At 41.9% G+C, this 25723-nt stretch overlaps 1 protein-coding gene across 1 annotated transcript in view; it reads right to left on the bottom strand.

The window, feature by feature from the left end:
• LOC133981406 (homeodomain-interacting protein kinase 3-like) overlaps positions 1-25723 on the bottom strand; it is a 29144-nt gene that overhangs the window by 2908 nt on the left and 513 nt on the right. The window contains 15 exon segments of the mRNA XM_062420070.1: positions 1042-1316; positions 1441-1602; positions 1758-2117; positions 2210-2371; positions 2636-2790; positions 3377-3471; positions 3591-3714; positions 4278-4443; positions 4629-4813; positions 4917-5003; positions 5587-5706; positions 9287-9410; positions 21405-21586; positions 21770-21961; positions 22190-23205. Of these exon segments, the coding sequence (XP_062276054.1) occupies positions 1042-1316; positions 1441-1602; positions 1758-2117; positions 2210-2371; positions 2636-2790; positions 3377-3471; positions 3591-3714; positions 4278-4443; positions 4629-4813; positions 4917-5003; positions 5587-5706; positions 9287-9410; positions 21405-21586; positions 21770-21961; positions 22190-23203 (3403 nt within the window). The 5' untranslated portion in view covers positions 23204-23205.

Genomic DNA, 25723 nt, shown 5'->3' on the forward strand with positions numbered 1-25723 from the left:
CACGTCAGCATACGACTAAGACAATAAAATCCATCAAGCTGGTGAAAAAGAAAAGGAACAGAGACTTGTTGGCACTCAGAAAAGGCAGCAGAGGAGCAAAAGTTGATCCTTGGACTCTGGTTTGTATCAGTTTTTCTTTTTAAATGCACTGAACTAAAAGGTGAAACTGATCACACGCCAGCGTCTTTGGGATACTTTTGCTGCATGTCAAGAACCAGCAGAGAATACAAAGGCTCTGACTCAATACCAAATGAAATGCATCCACTTTTCCCTCCACTTTTATAGTACATTGGCTGTACTCCATTTAAGTTAACAGTCACTTCAGGGAACAGGAAATACACTGAGTGATTTTACAGTTTTATCATCAACCACAGTGACTGCTCAGAAGAGGAGCGCTTCCATCAGTTTACTTGTTCGGCACAGCATTCAGATTAAATTGCTGTGCCTGTGCAAACATGAAGGTTATAAGCCAGTCTGACTATCATGTTTAATATGTGAAGAAAAAGAACACCCTCTCTTCATTTGTCTGGATAATGTTCTCTTTCTTCTCTGGAAATTTTCCTTGAAGAAAAATGTTACTCTGATGGAGGGAAAGTGATAACAGAGCGCTGTCAGTTAGGATGCATCTCTTGTTATTAGACTACAGTGTAGCCACATCTCTGCTGGTGTCTCTTGATCACCTGTTAAAGCCTCTATGAGCCACTAGGGGGCGGTAAGCCCCTACTGCTTCCACATGACCTGCAAAGCACAAGTCGCCAAAGCACAGGTGACAGACAATGTGACAGGTGGTAAAAGGGCATATTTATAGTGTTAATACAATAACTATATTTTCATGGCTGCACCAAATTATCTTAGCTTGTTATGATAAAGACCAAAACTGATGCGACAACATCTCCTTTTAAGATGTTAGTGTGCTGCACAAGATAAACAAGAGCTCTCCTATGAAATCCATCCTGTGTATAATCAAAGGAAGTCATTCAGTAAACCCAAGTACAAACAGAAATATTTACTTCCTGTTGAAAAGTAAACAGCAGCACTGACCTGTTCTGTGGAAACGCTCCTCTATCCCTTGATTGTTGTTGTTATGCACTCTCATTGGTGGAACCACCATTGTCCTGACACCACGGGGGCTCCTGCCCTGCACTGCAGGGGAAGGCAGTGGTGCTACCATGGCAGCCAAGGGTGGGCGGTTGTTGTGGTTACTATTGTCAAGGTAACGGTAAGGACTGTTGCTGCGTGGGGAGGTTGATGTGTCGGACGTGGGGGAGCCTTCCACTGTGTCACAGCCACTCTCGTGGCCGTCATCCTCTGACATGCTGGATACAGAGGAGAGATAACACATGAAACTGACTGAGCTGTCAACACTTAGGAGTGTGTTTATATTTAGTCTCCCTTTCATAAAATGATCTTCAGTACTTGGACATTAAGACAAACAGCTACCTGTTGGATCTCTTGCAAGGTGAGACAGAGGGGCTGGACTGAAGCGAGTTGGAGGCAAAGGAACTGGTGCTGAGGCTGCTGTCGGGGCTGCTGAGGGAACACACTCTCTCCATGGTCACACTGGTGTTTCTGCACGCCTCACACACACACTCCTCTTTACACCTGCACACAGAAAAAATACAGGTCAGAGTTTTCTGAGGCTCAAATCCAATCTCCAAACCAAATCTATAGTTTGTGATTCGGACTAAACATTCTGTGGTACACCAGCTACGGTTGACTTGGATCATCCTGTTTCAGTGGTTCCAGATGTTACTCACTCGCTCAGATGGCACCTCTGGGGGTCTTCCTCCTCCCCGTCTGTCAATTCGCTGCGGATGCTGATCACACTGGGCGCGGGGCTTGGGGTGTCACCCATCAGAACCGCCACGTCTCGCTGTAGTTGACTGGAACGCTCCAGCTGTCTGATACCGTTTGGCACCACCTCTTTGAAGCAGCTGACTTCCTCCTCTGCATCATCTTCCTCCTCGTCTGTGTTTTGAGCTTCCGGTTGCCTGGTTTCCACCACAGGCACCTCCCTCTGTGGCTGCCCCCTTCCTGCCACTGCCTGACTGACCACATCAGCCATCTTTGGGGTCCGACAATGCGATATGTGGATGTTGCTCTGGTGGGACAGGTTCCTTTCACAAAGAATGGTTGATATGTTACATTCAAATAAATAAAAAGGCAGACAGGTTCTAATCAAAGGATTCAATATAATTGAGAATCTCACCTGTTGTGACTGTGTCTGTTCCTTTTGGAGGCCGGCTGAGGCCACACAACGTGAGCTATGCCGATGTTGATTGGCTGATGGGCAGAGAGGGCTGTCATCTGATTGGTCAGGAGAGATTGTTGCATCATTGAACTGTAATGGTTGCTGTGGGGACCCACTTTCCTGTCAAAGATATAAAAAGAAAAAAGTGAAAAGGGGGTGCGAAACAAACATCAAGCAGCTTCATACTTATGATGGGGAATATATGATAGGAATAAACACAATCATCACTTGGATGGAACATGGGTTTCTGAAGCAGGAATCCAGCTCTATTAACAATGTTTTTTTCCATTATGACATTTCAGAAATCATGTTGCAACAGAGACTAGTGACTAGTGGAAGTCTTGAAACTGGGATTTTCCAGAGCTGCAAGTTTGAGTGACTCACCCCCAGTCGCTGATCCTCTGCGGGCCGGCCGTGGTGTCATTGGTTAGGGAGGACGGGGGTGGTGGAGGCGGGTGAGAGGGAGGAGGACCCACTGGAGTCATCTGCTGCCAGGCTGCTGGGACGAGGAGCTGCTGGCCCCGGCTAGACCAGGCCTGCTTTGTGAACAGCGGAGAAAGGTTAGAGACATTGTGCCTTTATGGACCCGGGTTCATACACATTTTGACAGATAGATTTCCATTACTAACTTTAAACCAGATGTCATAACTGAACACTCTGTGACACATGTGTATACATGAAAAGTCGGAATAATAAACTAGAAGCTGATATGCCATCTAAAATTAGAATCTCTATTAACTCCCCAAAAGCTAGGCCTGCTGTTGAGTTCAGAGGTGAGTAACAAATAAAGAATTAAGACCAGTGGCAGACCAGTCTACCTATACAACTCCAAATGTTGCTTTGAATCTGCCTCCATCACTCAAAACATTTCTAATTATGGTAAATGGACTGTACTTATATAGTGCCTTTCTAGTCTTTATGACCACTCAAAGCGCTTTACACTACATCTCATTCACCATTCACACACATTCATACACTGATGGGTGCCAACCTGCTCATCAGGGGAAGCTAACCATTTACACACATTCATACACCGTTGGCACCGCAACGGGAGCAATTTTGGGGTTAAGTGTCTTGCCTATCACAGCTGTTAGTATTTGCATGTTAACAGTGTCTGTATCTTACCTGTGCGATTACACCCGCCCTCACTGGTAAGGGTTGTATGGGAGGGGCCTGAGTTACCATGGGAACAGAATACCCTGCTGGTTGATTAAGGTTACCTTGAAGAAAGAAAAAAGCATATATAAAAAAAAACCATCAATAAATGTAATGGTATCTTGTTGAAACTATGGCAACGCTCATTTACATGTGGTTAAATCATTGAATGCTGTCAACATACCTTGCATGGTGGGAGGACAAAGGAGGAGAGCAGGTGGGAACGAGTCGCTGCACCCAAACTGACCGTTCCCAGTTGTTATAGCTATCCCAGGATGCAACACTGAGGGAGCCGACTGGGTAATAGCCTGCATCAGAAAAGTCAGTGGAAGAAAAGACAGAGATGTGAGCAGGAAAATGTATAAGAGTGATGGGATTTAGGGGAAATTAAGTGACAGAGAAAGGAAAGGGGGAAAAAACAGATATGGGAGGAAGATAAGCTGGATCTAAATGACTGACAGCGCCACATGTGACTGAAACAGACACCACTAATATTCAGAGGTGAAGTGTTATGGCACTTTATTTCCTGTAGAGGGCAACATGAGGTCAACAGTACAGAAACATTACTGAGAAACATTACGTAACCAAAGATGAAACATATTTATAGTTATGTTCTCTGTCCTGAAATAAATGGGGAGTCACTGAGAGGCTGTGTGCCAACAAATAAGAAAAAAGTGAAATAATCTATCCACTGCCATGCTGAATGAATGAGACTTACTATTTATTGAGGTTTAACAGCCCTTGCCAGTAACTTTGGCTTACCGATATCATGTTGACTGATGTTTAGAAGTTAAACTTTACCAGACTTTCTCATAAAAAGAAAACGTTAGTCCAAAGTATGCACAGACACACACACACACACACAGCTTACCTGAGTGTGGACTGGGATGTTGCTGTAGCCCAGAGGAATTCCAGAGGAGACAGTGGGGGCTACCGGAGGTCTTGAGAAATGAATGGAGTTCTGGTTCAGAGCGTCAAAGACTGCGTTGGTTGACCGACTGTGACACATGTCCATGATGCGGAAAGATGACTGCACGCTAGAAGAGATCAGAGGAGTTGCGGTTGGTTGAAGGAGACTGAAAGTCACGCTGCAAGTCAGCAATATTGCAGGAAAGAATATAATTAAGCCATCTCTTTTGTTGTAAAGCCAGAAAAACAAAACAAAAAGTAAAAAAATGGCGACATGCAAGCGACCGCATTTCGTGTGTCGGTTGACCCTTACTGGTTACTGTGCGGGTAGTCCAGCAGATGAGTCATAGTGAGGAAGGGGTGATTGAGGACGCTGTCGGGAACGGTCCTTTCCTCCGCGTCGATCCACAGCATGCTCTTCAGCAGAGACACAAACTCCCTCCTGTCTGCTTTCTCTGCTTGCATGTCACTGGTATCAGGACTCAGCACCAAGTTCACCTGAAAAGGGATGCAGGGAAGCAGAAAGAGAGAAAACGCTACGTATGAGAACACACAGAGGGTATTATCTGTATACATGAACTGCATTTCTGATTGGACTCACGTGTGCTATGTCTTGCAGACAGCTGAAGATATACTTTCTGGCTTCTTTGGATTTGAGTCCTGTCTCTTTCTCGTGCTCTTCTGTCGTCTGGAGGAAAAACAGAAACATGAGCTAGAGAATATACAGTATGTATGAAGGGTATGTTAAAGATTTCTGTGAGTGAGTCATGTTTAAATGATGAGGAATGCAAGCTAAAGGAATTAGATCCAATATACAAAAAGAACTGGGAGGAAAGTATGTGTCTTTTCATGCTAATCTGTGTGTTCAAAGTGTTAGGTAGTTGTGTTTTTGCAGGGGAAGTACGTGTAGAGATAAATATTAGGCTCGCGTTCATTGAAAATGTATTCAGAGTCAGCTCAGCAGGTAGTCTAAACATAGTTTCACATTTCCGTGAGCTTTCCTCAGGCTGTGCTGGCTTTGTCCTGTTTTGAGAAGCTTAGGCAGCTGTTTCCTATTGGGAATGTACAACCTCTTCATAGTTGTTTTTTTCTACTAGTATTCCCAATGAATGCCTTGCTTTTCTTTAGTTCTCGCCTTCTCAGTGCAAACAATGGATGTCTGTGCCCCCCAGCGACACAGATATCAGTGACTGTTGACGGGAGGATGTGTACTTTTGTGTATGAGGTATACGGTGCGTTTATGTGTATTTGTCTCATTTGCGAGCAGGTACTTTTAGTCTCCAGGAGGCGTAGGGAGAGTCGGACTCTTTGGAGAAGAAACGAGAGGTCTTGGTCCCCTTGTTGAGCAGGTGCTCGCCGGGAAGGCCCTGAGTCTGAGAGATGTACCGGATCTGTGTAGAGAGAGACAGAGACAGGATACAGACAGGAAGAGGCAGAGGAAAGGAAGAGGGGGAAGGAAAGAAAATGAACAGGAAGCCAACAGTCAAAATGGAATTTAAGTGTTGGACGAGGGGGAAAGAAGCCATGAGAAAATGTGAACAGTGAAGTTGGACAGAAGAAGAAAGAGGTGGAGAGAGAAAAGATAATGTTTTACATCACAGCCTCTTAGCTGAAATAAGATCATTAACTTCAATGTGATTACATTCATTTCAGACAATGCATGAAAATATAGCTTTTAGTGCAATATGGTGATGCACTCTAACCATACATCATTGTGGACTTATCGAGGTGTTGAGGTATATTTAGGAGAATCTTTTGCTGTGGCTAAGATGTGATTTTTTTCAAGGCTGATTCAGGGATCAATATGTTTCAGTATTGGTTGTTGTTAGAAGACTGTTTGTAGCTATTTGGCAAGTTCATACCTTGAAAGGTTAAAGGCCGCCGAACTTCCTTTAGACCATAAAAGTAAAAACTAGAGAGAGGAAATTCTTTCAGGGGGAGTAGCTCTTTAAAGGAAAACAATCCAGTTCTAAATCTTTACTTTTGGACTCCACTAGAGTCACTTTGCATGATTCACAGTAAAAAAAACTAAAAAAAACCCAACTCCTTATTTATCTTATACTGGCCCTTTATGCAGCCCATCAGTTCAGCCCCTGCCTCTTAACAGTCCCCTTTTACCCCCTCCTCTTTAAGGCCGCTCTGCTGATGAGCTCACTCGGTTCTGATTGGGCAGCTGTAACAGAGTCGTGTTAGGTTGCTGCTGATGCAAACCCAACATTTCCTCCTTTACTGCTTCAAATTAAAAGCTTTTAAATGATGAAGAATGAGGAATTTACAGGAAGTGAAACATGATGAAACATTATGCAGGAGGGAATAGTACAAGCAGGGATTATTTCTTCTTCTACTACTTTTACTTTCTTTATCAGAATTTTACATGTTGAACATCTGACATTGTAACATTATATATATATATATATATATATATATATATATATATATATATATATATATATATATATATATAAATATATAAATATATAAATATATATAAATATATATATATATATGAAAATAAGGGAAAAAAGCCCTTGTGGCATCATGTGTTCAAATCAATGTGAAATAATTTGCCAAATTATTACCAAATTAAATATAAATTAACTGTCAGTTTTTGAGAAGAGGCCAACCAGGAGTGAATGAATGAAATGGACTGGCTCTCATGTTAAATAGCAGTGGTTAAATTGTAGACTTTGTTTTGAAAGAGAACGTAAGAAAATGTAAACTTATGTTCTAACTTGGACTCTGGCCAACAGCTGGCCTATAAGTTACATGTTATCTAATACGGAACACTGAATCCCTGCACTTCAACCTTTACTGCTCTGCCAAACAGACATAGTTAGAGCACTTAGCAGGGCCACAGCGGATGCAGCAAACAAGCTTACGCACAGATAGAGGAGTCAGAGGTTATTGACATTTGACAGAGGTTACGGATATCTGACACGTCGGAGCTCTTATTTGACAATTTCATTTACTGGTGGAAATACTGTTAAAGAAAAGAAAAGAGCTCCTAAAACTTGCATTACATTTAAAATTTGAGTCCTTATTGAGCCACAGCAACCCATGCTTAACCTACACAAGTACGATAAAAGCCTTGAACTTTAAGTGATAGATTCAAATGCTGCAGTTCATGAACCTGTGTCAACTGCAATAAGTGATGACTCTTGGAGAAATGATCAGATAGAACTCTCAAAGTCACAGGTTTGGATATTTTGAGCAGTATTTCAAGGAATAAAGATGAATGAGACACACAAAACAGATGTTTGTCTCGCCACAATGTTTTTATCTATAAATGCATAATAATGTCACATCATATCACACTTGTCTACTGCCTCATGCTTTTTTAGTAAAAACCTGTTGCATAAAAGTTTGGTCTATTTGAGAAATGTGATGCAACTGAATTCACATGTTAACTGTGGTTTTCACACATGAATATGATGTAAAACTACGTGACCTTTCTATGAATAAGTTAAAATGTATTTCCACAGATTGTTTCTTTCGTTTTTGTGTTCAACAAAGATTCTAAGTCCTTACAGTTTTGGTTTCCAGTACTGTTGGATTTGCAAGTTAGAAAATAAATTCTGGGACTCTCCTGTGAATTGAACCATCTCAATTTTCCAGATATGAGCTGAATTTTCCCCAAAAATTCATCAAACTCTCTGGCCTGACCTGTCTTGATTACCCCTCTAAAAATACCATGATATTCCAGAAATTCCATGACCAATGGAAATCCTGGTGATACGTTTTTCAGCGTGTGTGTGGGTGTGTGTGCATTTGCGCACATGCACGTGTCTACGGCCCAGAACAAACACACTGACTGGCCAGAGGGCACTGGACTGAGAACCTGCTGATGGTGCACTGAACGCTCACCAGTTTGTGTGTGTGTGTGTGTGTGTGTGTGTGTGCGCAAATGCACACATGTCTACCATCAGGCTTATGTTTATAAATACATTTTGCTGTGTAGAGTGGAACTGCAGTGAGCCTTGGCATAGCGCAGCATGCTTTTGGGGGCTCAATGTGCACGCGGGAGTGTGTGCGTCCTGGCATGGCCCAGTGGTACTGCAGAGCTGTCACTGCTCAGCAAAGCGCTATCGGCAAACATCTCTGACTGATGACTGTTTCAAACTGCTAACTGCTGCTTGGTGATACAAGTGACACCCCACCAAATAAAATACCCTCTGAAAATAGACACGCGTGCATTTAACAGGGTCTCACCAAACAAGCCATCAATTCTTTAAAGAATGTTCCTGCTATGGAAGAACAGCCAATTTCAAACATTTGGTTTGGCAAAGAAGGCCAAATAAGTTAAGAGTGTTTGAGAACTTTGCAGATGTCCATAAAAGGTCAAACATCACTTTGTAGCATAATAAATTCCAAGACAAGACAATAGCCAGCTGTCCAAGTTTCTTTTTTTTAAACCAGATTTCTGAATTAAAATACTGAACACATGATGGGACTTGATTCTGATCTTCACAGAGTTGCCTGTAGTTAAACACAGAGTAATCCTGTGCTGGTCTGTGAATGCGGTGTGGACCTTTTCCCATGCTCCCTCTCCCTCGCCAGGGGACTGCGTTTAAAGTCCCAGTTGTGTAGTTTAGACCGCGGAACGCTGTGGGAAGATAATCACACATTGCCAAGAACAATTTCCTGATTCACTCAGCCCAGATTAGTACTAGGTGGATTTCATGCTGGATTTGTTGGACTTCAGTCACAGCAAGAGCGAGAGAGATCAGGGAGCAACAACAAATAAAGGTTTAACTGTATAATGAACGTACTGTTGGGTTCCACCTACTGGGAAAGCAGAAACCTAAGAATTATAAGCTTTTAATATACATCTTTTAATCTGTGAAAAAAAAGGATTTCTCTGTTTATTTTGTCCTCTTCCCTCCCTCCTCCTCGCCTAGGGGGAGAGTGGTATATCTTTAGGGTCTCTCGTTCCCTCCCTCTGAGTGTGTGCTTGTGTGTAAGGAATGTTACCTGGTCGTACTCCAGCGCTCCAGGGTAGAGGGGCCAGCCCAAGAAGAGCTCAGCTATCACACAGCCCAGTGACCACATGTCTATGGCCTCGCAAAATGGCAGGCCCAAAATAATCTCTGGAGCCCTACAGAGAGAAAAAGAGAGAAAAAGAAAAGAGGGAAAAAAAAGTTACATTTGGGAGTTGGTCACAATGTATAATCACACAGTCAAAGCCCAGGAGGATAGCATGTCTTTGGGTTAATGGACTCACTCTAGCAGCTAGGGACTTCCACTTTCGGTGGATGAATTGAGCACAAAAAACAGGATAAATGGAAAATGTGTGTGGTGAACCAAGTAGTAAGATAGTTTAGTGGATAGTGCAAACCATGTCAACCATATAAAATCAATATTAGGAGTGATTTTAGGTTTGAAATAAGCACAACTACTACTTCTCGCAGTGCTTCCTGCATGGATAGTTGAAAGGAGTTCGCCAGCTATTTGGAAAGCACTGCATTTAATTCATGACTGTCAAGTGTAGGGCTTGTCGTGTAGGGTTCGTTTTTCTATTTACAAAGCAAGTGCTGTGTAGGAACGCCAGATTTCTTTTTAGCACACAGAACAGATAGCTAGAGGATCATGAGAAGACACTCACTGAATTTGACGATAAGTGTATTAAACGATCTTTATCCAGAATCACTGACTCTATCTTTAAATCCCCAACATATCATTTTACTAGTACTAACTGTGTTATGATTTGTGTCAATGTTGTGAAAGAAAAAAGAAAAAAGAAAAAAGAAAAAAGAAGCATGTCTGTTATATGCATGCACTCTCATAAGATTGTGTTGTGTATCAGTTTTCATTATAACACAATACAACACCATCGCTTACCACAGCCTCTACAGTCAATGCAGAGATGAGTCGACGTGTCCAACACAGTCTCAACAAACTGGACTTTTTTTGTTTAAGTGCATTAGATGTGTGTGTTTTTGTTATATCAGCATACATTTAAAGCATCATACAGGAAAATAATCTGTGTTAGGTGTCATTCATGTAACAGATGAAATAGTCTTTAGCAAATCTTTGCAACATATATCATAAGACTGACTTGTAAAAGAAAGCTTTTAGGATTTAAATGAAAACATGCTGCTGTCTTTTTTCCCCCATTTATTGAGTTATAGGACGGTTGAAGGCATAGATCTTTTCTGTGGGCAGACAGGGCCTTGTGTGTGCATTTACTGAAGGAAGTGGCAAGTTAAATTAGGTCATGGTTAAGGTATCAACTTTGCTTCATTTTAAAAATTCAGAGTAAGTACCACAAACTTCCACGTATCATTTTTAGATCACAGTTTTACAATTCATAAATATATACTATACTGCTTAAATTACATTTGATGTAAAGAAAACGGAGGTGAAAAATTCAGTAAAGCCATACTACAGTGCGCCGAACATAATGGTCACTACACAAGAAATTACAGACTCATCGACAATAGGGTATGACGTGCATGCAGTGGTGAAGCAACAAAGAACTAAATCTCTTCCAGTGAATGGACTTTGCCACTTGTGCAATTCAAAGGGGCTAGTAATCTTACAGCGGTAGTGTGAGCCTGCTGTATGAAAACAATGGGCTATTAGGCCTGGACACAGCAGCTGAGCAACAGCGCTGCAAATAGCAACCACTGCCGTGACGACCACAGGGGGAAATGACTGTTGCCAAGCAACGACCGGACGCAAGACCATAATATAACAGTATTACAGAGTGATAAATGGTGCCGTCGCTCATCATTATATGTGTGTATGACTGTGAGCATGTGTGTGCCAATGTGCATGCGTGTATACAGACAACTGCAGATGTTACGCCCATCACTTACATAGCACAGCCTGTGCTTTCTGCCCTCCTTAGCCTGAAGGAGGAAATTACACTTTGCCATTTCCTATTGCTCCTTAAAGAGGAAGGAGTTATGTAATACCAAAAAAAATAGTTTTTTATGGGGGGGGGGGGGGGGGGGGGCTGCTGCTGCAAACATGTATGGTCACATAAGATCACATCAGAGCAATCCAGCAAAGACAGGACTAAGACATTGATTGTGGTTTTCCTAGTTTTAAGTTAGTCTCAAGTGACGTGATCAACAGAGGAGTATTTTCACTCAAATTAAGCCGTCAGACAACACGGCAACTGTATTGACACAAAGCTTTTATTGTCTGATAAACTGCAGCTCATAATGTACGTTTATTTATATTTATTTATTCATAGCTCCCTCTGCTCCAACAGTCAACACCTGCCTGCCCTGGGAGCAGTCACATCTCCTCTCATACAGGCTGTGTTTTTCCGCTATATCACTTTTTACATTTTGCTACGCTTTGTTCTATTATTGTATAAATGATGCCAAAGTGTGCCCATACATAACAAGGCATCTTTTCATGGTTGATTACATCTCCTAAAACTTATAGTTGTAACAGTGTCCACTTGACATGTGAAATGAGCCCACACCATTAGTAGTGTTGCATGACAGCATGCGTGAAGGCATGACAGTTTGACAGTTTTTCAGCTAACTGCCCTGCCTTACTGAGTGAATACACACTCATTACAAAATGAGGGCAAACTAACAGACAAACTGGCTTATACTTTACTTACTATACTTAACTCACAGGAAAAGACAAAAGCCCAAACCTTAAGTACGCTGCTGACTTTTAAGAAGTGTTGCTTAATGTGTGAGGTACAGCTGATTTGACCAGCCTTATTGAGTCCTGTTATTTTAACAAGGTTTGCCCCTGCAATATTTGGATGAAAACTAAAATGTAACATTTTGCTGCTAAAAAGTCTAGAAAGAGTTTAAGACATCTTTTTTTTTATAGTAATTAGAAAGTTTGTTTGGCTTCAAACTGATGTAAATATGGGTCTGTTTCTCTAAGAGATGAGTGTTAACTGGAGGTAATGACGAGCAAATATTCTCACAGACTGCACAAACACTGGCTCAGGTATTACTTTACATTACAGGCCTAAGGTTAAAGTAACACACACACACACACACACACACACACACACACACACACACACACACACACACACACACACACACACACACACACACACACACACACACACACACACACACACACACACACACACACACACACACACACACACACACACACACACACACACACACACACACAGACAGACAGACAGACAGACAGACAGACAGACAGACAGACAGAGTAAGTTGGAGGAATAGGAATTAAAGTAAACACACAAAAATAAACCTATAGAGGACTGTGTGTGTTGTTGTTCCCGTCTATACTGCCAGAGTCATAAAAGCAATGGCCCCAGCTTTCCAGAGCCATAACAGCTCATCACATAACACATGTATAACACACCCACAGGTGTTTGGCAGCCAGACCAGGTTCCAGAACTAACTAGTCACACTAGAGAGCAGCAGTTGGGACAAGTGCAAACACTGCAGAGTGTACGACAACACGCTGCTGCTGTACAGAGAGGACAGAAATACAGTAACGAGGAATATACACACACACACATTGTATGTGAGTGTGATTGTTAATCCGAGTGATGTTTAGTATGATGTGATAAGAACAGGGAGAGGGCGAACAGGACATGTGAATCAAGTGCTTTGACACCTCCAGACCAAGCTGATCCATAATGCTCACATAGCAAAAACATCCAACTCCATCGCTAAGACTTCATGTGTGGAACAGCTGATCACGTTACACGAGAGCACACATGCACAAGGCAAGTTTACTTATATAGCACATTTCATAGACATGGCGATGCAACGTGCTTTACATAAAACATTAATGGCATTGATATCAAGTGCAAGAGAAAAACACCGTAAAAGGACATAAAAGAGCTTAGAGTATAGAAGAAAAAAATATTAAGACAGAATAAAGCAGATTAAATACATGAATAAAAGTAACAATGCAGTGTGAGAATTGAATAATGATTTGATTTAGTAAATGTAGCAGCAAACAGTAAAGCCTTCATCCTTGGTTTAAAAGAACTGAGTTGCAGCAGACCTGCAGATTTCTGGGAGTTTGTTCCAGATATGTGGAGCATAAAAACTCAACACTGCCTCTCCATGTTTAGTTTTGCCTCTGGGGACAGAAAGCAGACCTGTTCCAGACGACCTGAGAAGTCTGGACGGTTCATAACATAGCAGTAGATCAGAAATGTACTTTGGCCCTAAACCAACAGCAGTTTTTTTTTCTTCGTTTTTTTCTATCAATTCTTTGAAAGACTGGAAGCCAGTGGAAAGATCTGAGAAATGGAGAGATGTGATCCACTTTCTTGGTCTTAGTGAGGACTCGAGCAGTAGTGTTCTGAATCAGCTGCAGCTGTCTGATCAACTTTTCAGAGAGACATGTAAAGACAGGGTAACAGTAATGGATTCAACTGAGATAAATGCCTGCTGAGTACGATATTTCTCGTCGAAATGAATTTTGTCTTGTGAAGCTATAAATAAGGGACGCACCAAAAAAAGAAAAAGAAAAGACGATCGGGGATCGGGATCACCGGATTTGTGCAATTTACTTTTATTTCTGTGTTTTTTTATTAGCAATATGTTATAATTTGTGATAATTGGATTCTTTGTTTAATTTATATTTATATATTAGAATTGTTTTCTACTCTTTATAATTTACTTTGGTATTTGTGATTGTATCAAACTTTTATTATTTCCATAAATACCAAAATTATCCATCTATAAAATATCTATATGGGGAAACCTTTTACAGTGCTGCATACTGCATATGATAATTATATATTTAGAACGTAGAAAAAAGTGATTCATTACAAGATGATTAGTTCAAACATTTCAATTCAATGTCCATTTTGTGAATTTCAAATAAAACAACAGTCATGTATTTCATTGAAGTTTTCTCAAAAATATAGTTAAAATCTCGCCTCGTGAGCTGAGTGTATCGTCACACCCCTACTGCTGAGACATAAGTCCTTTCATCTTTGATATATTCTTCAGGTTATTCGTTTTGTTTTAATGTGGCTGCCGAAAGAGTTCAGGCTTAGCTTGTGATTGTTAACATTACCAACTGAAGCTGAGCACTGACTTTTCATCATTCTTTCTTAGCTCCAAAAACATTTACTTCAGATTTCTTTTTGTTTAATTGAAGATAATTCTGGCACATCCGATCGTTGATTTGTTCAATGCATTTACTCAGAGCTTGTATTGGACCATGGTTCCCTGGTGATATGGTTATGTACACATGTGCACTTTAAAACCGCCAAAGAGGACCAAAGTGCTGTACAGAAGAATAAATAAGACATAATAGCTCACACGAGGCATAAAATACATATAAAATACAAATAAAATGAATTAAAAGACATAAAACATGAGTAAAAATAACAATAAAAACAATCAAATCAAATAAATAAAGTCAACGTCTCACAAGGTGTCAAAGCCAAGGAGAAGAGATGGGTTTTAAGAAGAGATTTAAAAACAGACAGAAAAGAGGCCTGTCTAATGAGCAGAGGAAGATCATTCCACAATTTAGGAGCCACAACAGTGAAGGCAAAGTCCTCTGTTGCGGCGGAGAGCCAATCAATTTTAACCATTGATTAAAAATGTCTTTCCTGCAAAATACCTGACATTTAATAGCGCTAAATTTAGTCTTCCACCTGAGTTGATTCCTCGTGTGTCATGTCCTTGGCAAAGGGAACAGATGGGCGATGCAGGAAGTAAAATAAGTTAGAGGTGAATAATTTTACTCCTGACTTGTTGAGGCAAAGTCCATCTGCCTTAAAAAGATGTCTGCGGTCCAAGAAAAGGTTGCGATTGTCAATAAAATGCTGTGAATGGACGGTACATGCAGTTGACAACCTTGTGTTCAGTGCCAAGTATCTGCTGCATCTCTCAACTCCTCTTCTAGTAGAGAGACACTCATAAAACACCTAAGCATGTGTTCAACAGATGAATAAAGTCTATTCAGACTGTTCATTGGTCCCTGTGTGCAGTATGATGGTTTTCACAGTTTGATGTGCAGCCCCGATATATGTCAGAGACCATATTCTTTGGAGAATTAAGTATTTGGATGTTCTTACTGCACATGCTTCTTACAATTTTCGTGGCAAAATCATCCACAATCATAGTTTGATGCTATTAGCTTTCTCTGTAGCCTTTTACTTTCAGATTTACTCTCTGTCCTTACAAGATGAGAGGTTATCCAGGTCATCAGATGGAAATCCAAGATCCTGCATAAGTAAAGCAAATCTGTTCTCCAGTTGCACATTTGGCGGTTGGTAAGGTTTATTGCTAATTCTCCCTTTTGCAGCTGCCCACGGCTGTGGTCTACCAAATGTAGGGGTTGAAGAGATGCTCTTCCTGGAAACTGACCAGTTGCATCACAAATCTCAGGGTGCTGGGCTTTGCCAGTTACTCACCCTCCCACTAACCATGGAAATGATTTAATCTTAAGTTTAAGAGAGTTCCAAGGACCACCCCTTGTAGTTTCTCTCCTGTTTCTTGGTAGTCTTGTTGGTGCTAATTATCCATATGTTAGCAGGATTTTGTCCACTGTTTTCAGTCCATGGTCAAGTTCTGTCATTCCCACATAGTCCACTCACTTCTAACCAGTGGATTTTGGTTTCCAGTGCGATATTCTGTATTTTCTAGAAGTTTGTGGAAGTTGTCTGTGTAGGGGAACATCTTGCCGCTAATTAGCTTTACCTAAATACCTCGTTTTTAGTCACTGCATTATAGGCTTGTGCTGTTGGTAGATCACCCTCATGTATTATTGAATTTCCCTTAAAATGTTTAAATATGGCAAAATCTTACTTTATCTTATAAAATTACAATCCAAGTTATTTATAAGTATCCAGGAGTCCCTGCTAATAGTTTCTCACAGAGGAAAAACAATATCAGCAACAAAAATGCAAGCAGGGGAAAGGGCAAGCAGCAAAGTGTCTACGCTGTAAGAAAGCAGGAACCATTTGCTTTCCGTCTGTGAAAGCAAATATCCTCCAAAATAAACGCCACTAGAAAAGCAAACAAATGTGGTATATCATTACTTTCTGTTACATTTTCAAAATGCTTGAATAAAAATGGGAGTGTTAATGGTAATCCTTTCTTGGTAAAAGATGCCAACACAAAGTCTCCATTGATAGGGGTGCTCTATAAGTCTAATAAACAGATTTCTGATTTTACTTCAGAAAAGAAAAATATTTAGCAGAGCTATCGGTCCGTATAAAACTCCCATGCAAAAGGCATCTGGTAATGGGTGATGGACTTGGACACGTAGCAGGAGCCACAAAGGGAAGCTAGCCACAATTAAAGTTAAAAAAACAATTGAAAAAAAGTGCATATTTAACCGATTCTGTGTGGACAGAGAGCGTCCGATGTTACATGATGCGACGTGATAGTCAGAGGCTCGCGTGCTCGGTGTCAGAGGAACAGAAGTGACTCTACAGCTGACGCATCACCATATTTCTCTTTTGTTGTTTCCATGGCAATGAATTTGGTGTGCAGAGCTGTTGAAGAGCAGGAAGGGAGGGGATGTATTTGTGTCGAGCGTTTAGTTTAAATATCAACAATCTTTCTCCAGAATGACTGACTCTACCTTTAACTTGACAAGCGCGCATGCACACAGTAAGCAGGAAAGCCAGTGGTATTTCAGAAAAAGAAGAAGAAAAAAAACACAAGGGCTAAGCAGAGACGAAGCCAAACACACACACACACAGTAAGTGTGATTAAAAAAAGAACATGCAGGTAAAGAAGAAGGAATCTTGCAGCATGTTTACACAAACAAGCTGCTAGCTGTGTGTGATAATGTATTATTCATCATGTGCTATGCTTTCGAGCAGCGGGCACGGTCCCCCCAATCACTCTGCCCATCAGAACAAACCAAAACAGCCAACGGAATTCACAAACACCGCTGCTTATCTTTTCTCCTGTGTACTTCCTTCCAAAATGAAAAAGGCAAACAAAAAAACAAAAACAGTTGAAACAAAATAATTTTTCTTCCGGCCTTGATTGGTCAAACAGTGGAGTGAAACTGACAGTATGAGCTAGTCAGCAAAACTCAGCTCAACATATTGCTGCTTTTTGAAAGAGAAGGCCCGAGGCTACTTGTCGGGGGCCTCCTCAGTATTTGACTTTCCTGCTCTCTCGGAACTCAGTGAAGACAAACATCTGAACATCTACGTCAAACACTTTGACAAATGTGTACAGCATATACTGTAGCGATGTGACTGGATGCCGGTGTAAAACAACACCCCTGTGACAAAGAAATCACACCTGGGTGTAGGAAGCCTAACACGACTGGCCCAAACCTGAGAGCGTGCTAAGATGATAGCTGTCTTTCCTTTCACCTGATCGCCTCTGCTGAATTATTCACGTAGCCCAGTGATCCATTTTCATTGTGGGAGGTCATTTTTACGTCAGACAGAGCAGTCGCCTCGCCGGGCCCTGCTGTGTCATGCTACCATGGCAACAACACATTAGAGCATGACAAGCATTGAATAGCTTCTGCCAGAGCCTTCTATCAACAGGAGTTAAGCTTCTAAAAAAGTTCATATCACCGCCTCATGGCCTCTATTTCCAAATCAAGCACAATTAACTATGAAAGTGAATCTCAGTCAATAAAGGGGGCACCTGTAAAGCTGTAGGTGTTGACACAACACTGTACTCCCATTTTATTTGAAATATTGTTGAATGCATCATTCTTTTTATACAAATCTAAACAAGGAAAGAATTTATGAGAATATGAAATGAAACACTGGATAAAAAAAAAAAAAAGCCAACTTCTGAAAACTTTGCTGCGTGTGACACAGCCTGAAAATAACTACACTGTAAGACACAAAGCAGCCATTCTACAAATGTATCAGTGGCGACACGAACAGAGTTCCTCATACATGAAAAGGCATGCTACAGAGTCAGGTTTATGTGCAGGTTTATGTGGACACACAATGACACACAATCTAGACTCACAGTGAATTTGTTTGAGTGGGAGTGGTAGCATTCACATTAATAATTGTAATATTCATGACGTATGTCCCGTCAATGTTTGTTGTATGCTACGAGTAAAAGGATCAATCTCATCTGATGGTTAATTAAAATAGGGGTGTGTTTGACTGTATCTACAAACAATACTGATGTAATCACATCTTTACCAGCACCAGAAAACATTAACTCCTTCAATTTTGGTGTTATCTGATGTGAAGTCTGTGTTAAAAACAACTATCATGTCATGTGGGAGTAATAACACGATTAGAATTTAGTTTACACTTCGATCACGGATTGTATCTTCGATGAGCGTCCAAGAAAATCATTCTCGCCCTTAATGGTTTTTCTTCAGTCTTTAAAAAAAACAGAAAACATCTTTGCACCAAAACCACATTTCTGGCTAAGCTACTACCAATGGTCCTGGAAAATCCAGGGAAAACCCCCAAGCTGTTAAAAAAAAACCTCCTACCCACTGTGGTGAGGTAGGAGGTTTTTTTTTTTTTTTTTAACCAGTTTCACTATGGTAACAATACAGTACAGCCATTATGCAATATGAGCACAGGCGATAAGGAGACACTGTGTCCTGCAAACCACTCTGCTGATAACCTGATGCACAAACAAGTGACACACACACACAGACACACTCACACTCCTCTGTGACTCAAATTACATAATCGTATAGATTAAAAAGAAACACAGGACAGTGCAAACAGAGTTAACATACAAGCCAATCAGTGCGCATTATACACAGTAAACTTTAAAATGCATAGGTGCTACCAGCTGTTGGTATAGCTGAACCAACTCCCACACACAAACAGTGGAGCGAAGGTAAGATGGGAGGCAGATAAAGAGAAAACAGGAATGGAAGTGTTGGTTCACCATTATAAACCAGAAATATAACTTTTGAACCCAATGCTTTTTCATTATTCGTCAAAAAAGGGACAAATAGGTTTTAAAAAATGAAAAGAATAGATTGAAAGTGTTGCACAATGCTGGTGGCTGCAGCAAAACGAGAGAGAAGAAGAAAAAAAAACATGGCCAGATGTTATGAGATTTCAGGGCGGTATAGCTTTAGGGCTCAGGCAGGTGAAGTTACAAACCTCAACGTGCTGATTTTCCACCCTCGGAGAAGCTCCCCTTTATCTGAACTGTGATATGGTGAAGCTTGTTAGGGTACATTGTGTAACCTACATGAAATATCCTGCCTTGGCAGCTGTTTGGCGGACAGGGGCGGAAAGGGGCACACACACACATATAAGCACACCCAGACACACACACACACACAGGCAGGAATGTCTGAATGTTTTTTCCTGGATCTAAATGTGGGTTTTCACATACCACATTCTTCCCTGGCCCTCTGTGCGTCCTGAGTGACCTCCCAAAAAATTTCGGTGCTGGCCCTTTTTTTCCCTTTTTTTTTCCTTTTAAACTCTTTGATATCAGTGTTGCCTGGCGCTGCTCAAAAGACTAAATGCACACATGAACGCACACTCATACACTCTTAACCAGGTCAACAGCGGAGAAAAGCCTTTATCTTACATAACAACTACAGCTCCTCTCTCCTCCTCATCTCTCGGAGAGGGGGAGGCCTCCGAAGTGGCTCGCTTTTCTTTTTTTTTTTTAAATAAAGAAGTTGCACGGAAGGTAAAGCTGGTATTTAAGCTCTAGGAGGCTGTTTCTCTGTTTGACATTTTGCTCTCCGTGAAGTTGCTTCAGAACAGAAAGTCCCAATTTAAAACACCACTAGCAGAAGTTGAAGTAACTGAGAGAGTGCTGTACTTCTTCCAGGCAATAAAAAGCAGGACTGCACGGGGGGGGGGGGGGGGTGCTGAGCATTAGCTACAGACAAACTCAGTATCTTGACAGTATTTGCCACGTATTGCACAATATTTAAAGAGTTTGCAATAGTTTATACTACCCGATCGACTTGCTGAAACTTGCTGGTAAAACAGGAGGGTGAATGAAGAAGAAAAACTAAAGAAGCGCTTCTTAAAAGATCAGACTTCATTAAATGTGTCATCTGCCATTCACATTTATATGCCAACGATCCCACAATGAGTCATCAACAATTACAGTACGTATCAAATGTGAGAACAGGGTTTGATGTTTAACAGATGTTCTACTTCATACAATTTTAAGTTGTTTTTTTAAATACAGCAGTTTTGTTAATGTATCTCGGGCATTACATGAGCTTATGAGCTTACAGCTTAATTACTTAATGAAGCTCTTTTGCACAACAATGTGTCTTGAATCCAAGTCTACAATACTGGCATGCGTCCTGCGTTTCATAAGCACATTCTCACTCTCACCCTAAACTAAGAGACATGCCAAATATTCGTGACGCGGTTCCTCATACAAACATCTCAGTTCCTCTGCGCGCGTTATGCAAGAGCGGCAGAGTTTAGGGCGTGACGTGCTGAACGTGGATCAGACACTTGCACTCAGGCATCCATCCAAAAAAAATGCATACGTGCAGAAGGGAGAAAAAAAAGAAAAAGAAAAAGAAAAGAGTGAGGGAGCAGAGCGAAAAGAGACAGACAGCGGGGCGAAGGAAGAGTGTCTGTGCGTGCCGCGGAGCTCCCAGTGAGAGTGTGCAGGTTAATTCAAAGGCACGTTCTATTACATAAGAGCAGAGGAGGCGTAAACACATAAAACTGGGGCAAGTCTTTGCTAAGATCTGTGGGAAAGACAGAGACACACACAAACACTCACATATAAACAAGCATTACCCGAGGGACTAAGTCAACTGACTGTTGTGTGCTGGTGTATCATGATGACATATGACATGACATTTCATATCATGACATACCAGCTCTTCCAATGAATATCTTTCACGTCTTGAACATTTTGTACCATTTGAAACTGGCTGAGTTTCTACAAGATGTGGGACTTATCTATTAGTTTTAGTTCTCCTTTCACTCACGATTTGACTAGTAAGAAATCTGCAATGCATTTCACTTTCACTGCAGTAAGGACCAAATCAACCACAGACTGTCAATGCAATACCAATTCATCATCTGGCCTCAATGTCTCAGCTGTAAAAAATATAAATATATTGCATATGTATTTACAGCTGTCAGTAATCTACAGTGCTTTCAGTGTAAGGAACATTGTTTTTTATTAGGATGTATTATGTATTGTCCGGTGATGTGCCTGCATGTGAATCTCCTCACCTGTAGTATCTGGACTGCAGGTAAGTGGAGCAGACGGCTTTGGAGACATGGCTGGCTGAGCCGAAGTCAATGACCTTGACTCTGTAGGGCTGCCTGGAGGGATCCACCAGCATGATGTTCTCAGGCTTCAGGTCAGCATGAATCAAACCCAGAGACTTCAGCTTCTTTAAGGCTGTTGCCACCTACACAGTTGACCACAAATGAACAATATGTGTCAGTACAAAGCATAGTGTTTAAAATATCCTGAGCCCATGTTCAACAACTTTTACCTGAAGTTGCAGGTCAAAAATGCTCAATATATAACATGTTGTTGATTCTTTCTGGTTTATATATCTGAGCTATAACTGTGCTCATTAACATTTTACCTGCAGCAGAATAGGCCTGATGATTTTAAGTGGCAGTGGGCTGAACTTGTTCTGTTTAAGGAAGTCGTAGAGGTTTTGCTCCAGCATCTCGAACACCAGGCAGGTGTGACTGCGGTGCTGAAAGCACTCCAGAGCACGCACCACGTTGTGCTCGTCCGCGTTCTCGCTGCTCAACCGTGCCAGGATCTCCACCTGGGGGTTAAGAACAAAAGATTAAGTTGAGTCCATCAAGCGTAATAAAAACCAGAAATGAAAAACTAATATAGATTTTTTGCTTTTAGGAAGATGAAACACTACCTGTTGTTATTAAAGACAACAATAAAAGCACTTTTCTATTGTCGTGTGCTAGTAAGATACTAAAGGAACCATTTAAGTTGGTTTTTGACTCCTCACACACAACAAAAACACACAAATCCTCACCTCAATCTGTCCCTGGCGTGCATAGGATGGGTGGTTCTTCAGTATTTTGACCGCCACCACTTCATTCGTCCCCCTCTTCCAGCACTTCACCACCTGACCGAAGGTGCCCCGACCCAGGAACTCCAAAACCTCGTAGCTGTTCTTCATGGAGGTCAGAACCTCGTGCTGAACTAGCTGATAGTCACCATCTCCTGATCCGGTTCTGGTTACCGTAGCTCCCGCCGCTGCTGTCTCTGTGCTGCCGTTAGGCTTGATTTTGGTCCCGTCCGCCCCAATTCCAATGCCGGTCACTGGCTCAACCCTGTTGTGTTGAGCGGGCAGTGTCCCTCCGCCCCCTACTCTAACAGTGTCCGCATGGTTCCCGGTGCTGGTTTGCAACATGGCCACAGGGGGAGGAAGTGAAGGTAGAGCAGACACCTCCTCCACTATCTGCATGGTTCTGACGCAGCTCTCCCGTGGTTGTTCTCCACCTTCGCCTGTCTTCTTTTCACATCTCTGGGTGGCACTTGTGTCTAGAAGGTTAACGTATCCCCCTCTCGTCTGTGCTCTTTTGCTCCTGCCCTCTGCCTCCTCCTCTGCTCTGATACAGGTCCTCCTCAGAGGCCCGCAGTCCAAACCGCCGCCTCCTCCTCCTCCTCTTCCTCTGCCTGATGGGGTTCCACCACTGTCCCTATGAAGCCTCACTTCCTGTGGGCCTCTGCTCTGGAAAAGAGACTCCTGCTCTTGAATCCCAGCTGGGCCTTCTCCTAGTCTCTCCCAGCTCTCCTGGCTCTGTAATGCTGCTGCCTGCGATGCACCGGCTGACGATGGGATGACGTTGTTGGGGTAGGCGATACCGTAGTTGATTCCGATCACATACGTTTTGGGCGGGGGTCTGTGCTGGAAGGCTCTGCTGGTGTTATTACTGTGGTGAGCTTCACCTATGTGTCTGCTGGTACCGCTGCTGCTGGTTCCTAAGGCACTTGTTTGAGCTGAGTGCAGGTGTGATGGGTAGACCAAGACTTGTGAGGCCATACCTTAAAAAAGAAAACACGAGCAGCGTTTAGTAAAGGACACCAACGGCTAATTAAACGCATTAAACAAACAGAGAGACAGTGCTATTTCACTGACAAATTAAACGCTCAAAATCCAAATAGCACATTTGCTATCAGTGTCTCACCGGACAAGACTGTGGTCTAAATAAAGCAAGTCATAAAAGCTGCCAAAGTGAACACACGTCTAAGCAATCGTGTCGCCCTTACTGGAAAGAGGAACTGACTGACTACTGTAATGGGAGATGGGGGAAGCCTGTTGCGATGCTGGCCTGTCCCTGCATGCTACTCTGAAGGGTCAGTTTCACACAAAGTAGAACCACAAACCAAGCAGAGCCCCGGAAGAGGGTGAGGAGGAGAGTGGGGGGGTTGTACAGAATGAAGCCTGATGAGTGCCTCTGTATCTAAGTGACATTTTACAGATAAACCTACACCGCTGACTGGAATAATGAAATGACTGCAGACTGATCCTGTTAGTTGATAAACTTTTGGGTCCGGGACGCCGCTGAAATGTCATACACATACGTTATTAGTGATGTCATTGTGACTCAATGCGATGACAGCGTCAATTTCGATCAGAGCGCTGACACTGTTTCATCTGAATTTAGCTCCATATTCTGTGACATGTAGAAGACCAACAGAGATGTTATTGAATCTACATCCAACCTAAAGAAAGAAGAGTCTTGTTTATATTGCAAATCTTAACATTTAGTTCTGATTTGTTTTGCCTATTTTCAACATCAGGCTCACGTCTAGTTTTCAAACTGACCCATATCTGGCTGACATCCATGTTTATACCCCAAACAACCGACATCCACACGGTACATAAATAATTAGTCGGCCTGCGCTGCGAGCATAGAATAGTAATTTCCTTCTTTGGACTCTTGAAACAATTGTTTCGTCATCGGTAAGGCAATACTGGTGTCATTCACCTTCCTTCTCTCATGATTGGAAATACAGCAGAAGGAGAAATAATAAACAAAGGCACTGAATAAGTCATAGATTTGGTGTTTTCCAATTCAATTTATAAAGCTATGAAGTTTCTTGTTTTGTTTTTAGTAACATTCCTCCCTTCTCCTTCCCGCAGCAAGTCATGACACCAACTGGCAAGAGAACAGGCCGAGGCCAAGCCCGTCAAAGCCACACCTCTCCCTGAACCTGAATGGCTTCCACAGACAAGACTTTTCCTGGGTTTAACACTCAGGTGATTCCAGTTTTAAAGCGACATCCCACACCGCACCGAGCTGAAATGTCACAAAGCTCCCAAATTTGGTTCAACAAGAAAGGCCTGCTGGGGAGCGTGTGTGGCCTTTTACACCACACACAGGCTCAGACAGGCAGAGGGGTGTGCCTCAGTGTCAAGATAACAGACAATACAACACACACGCACAAACACTTTTTAACTTCTCGACACTAGTTTTCTTCTTCTTTTTAAAAAAAATCAGATATGCTGCTGATGGGGATTAACAACCACTGTTATGATCTCACTTTCCTTTCAACTTCACTCTAATAATACAAAAGTGAGCTGACAACTGTTGAATAAATATATGAACTCTGCTTGCCACAACTTCCAGACAACAAATTGGAGGTTGTAATTAAAATTATATCAATATTCTGCCATTTCAACTCTAAACAGAGCTTTATCTATCTATCTTTCATGGACTACTTCAATAGTATACTTGCATTTACCACCCACAGCTGCAGGTCTGGTTACTGTTAATACCTTGATGATGAAACTGACAGAAATGACTGGCAATAAAGAAAGGGGGGGGGGGGCACCACCATATGGCTGATGTGGTGCAAATAATTCACCCTGTGTGAGCTTGCCAAGGCGCCGTACCCATTAGATCTTTGAGGGACACACACACACAGCTGTGATACCTCCTGCTCTACCCCCCACCCCCCACCCAACTGCCAAACTAGGTAGTCTGATATCTCACAGGGTGACAAGATCCCCGAGGCTGAAATGGAGAGCCATGACATCGTGGTGTATGCATGTACGTATTTATGTGTGTGCCTGTTTGCAGTGCGTTTCGCAGTTGGGAAAGAATGCCAGCTGTACACGCAATTTGTTACTGATCAATCTAGTAGGCAGTTAACATATGGGAGGGGTGCTGTGTGTTTGTGTGTGTGTGTTACTGTGTGTGTGTGTTACTGTGTGTGTGTGTGTGTGTGTGTGTGTGTGTGTGTTACTGTGTGTTTGTGTCTCTGTGTGTGTGTGTGTGTGTGTGTGTGTGTTTGGGGGGGAAGGGCAACAACAGCCTGGACACCTGTTGAAACTTATATAGTTAGTGACAGGCAGCTAAAATAATGGTTGTGTATATGTTCTCAATGTAACTTGAACGTCTCAGGGAAAACAACATAGCGAAAGTTACTCGTGATAAAAAAAAAAAAAACACACACACACACACAAACAAGTGCGTGTTATAATTATATTCTTACATCATTACAATTCGTCGTTAGCACTAAGAGAACCAACAAGACCCCACAGTTGACTTGTGAC

This window comes from Scomber scombrus, chromosome 6 (genome assembly GCF_963691925.1).
Source record: "Scomber scombrus chromosome 6, fScoSco1.1, whole genome shotgun sequence".
Lineage (NCBI taxonomy): Eukaryota > Metazoa > Chordata > Actinopteri > Scombriformes > Scombridae > Scomber > Scomber scombrus.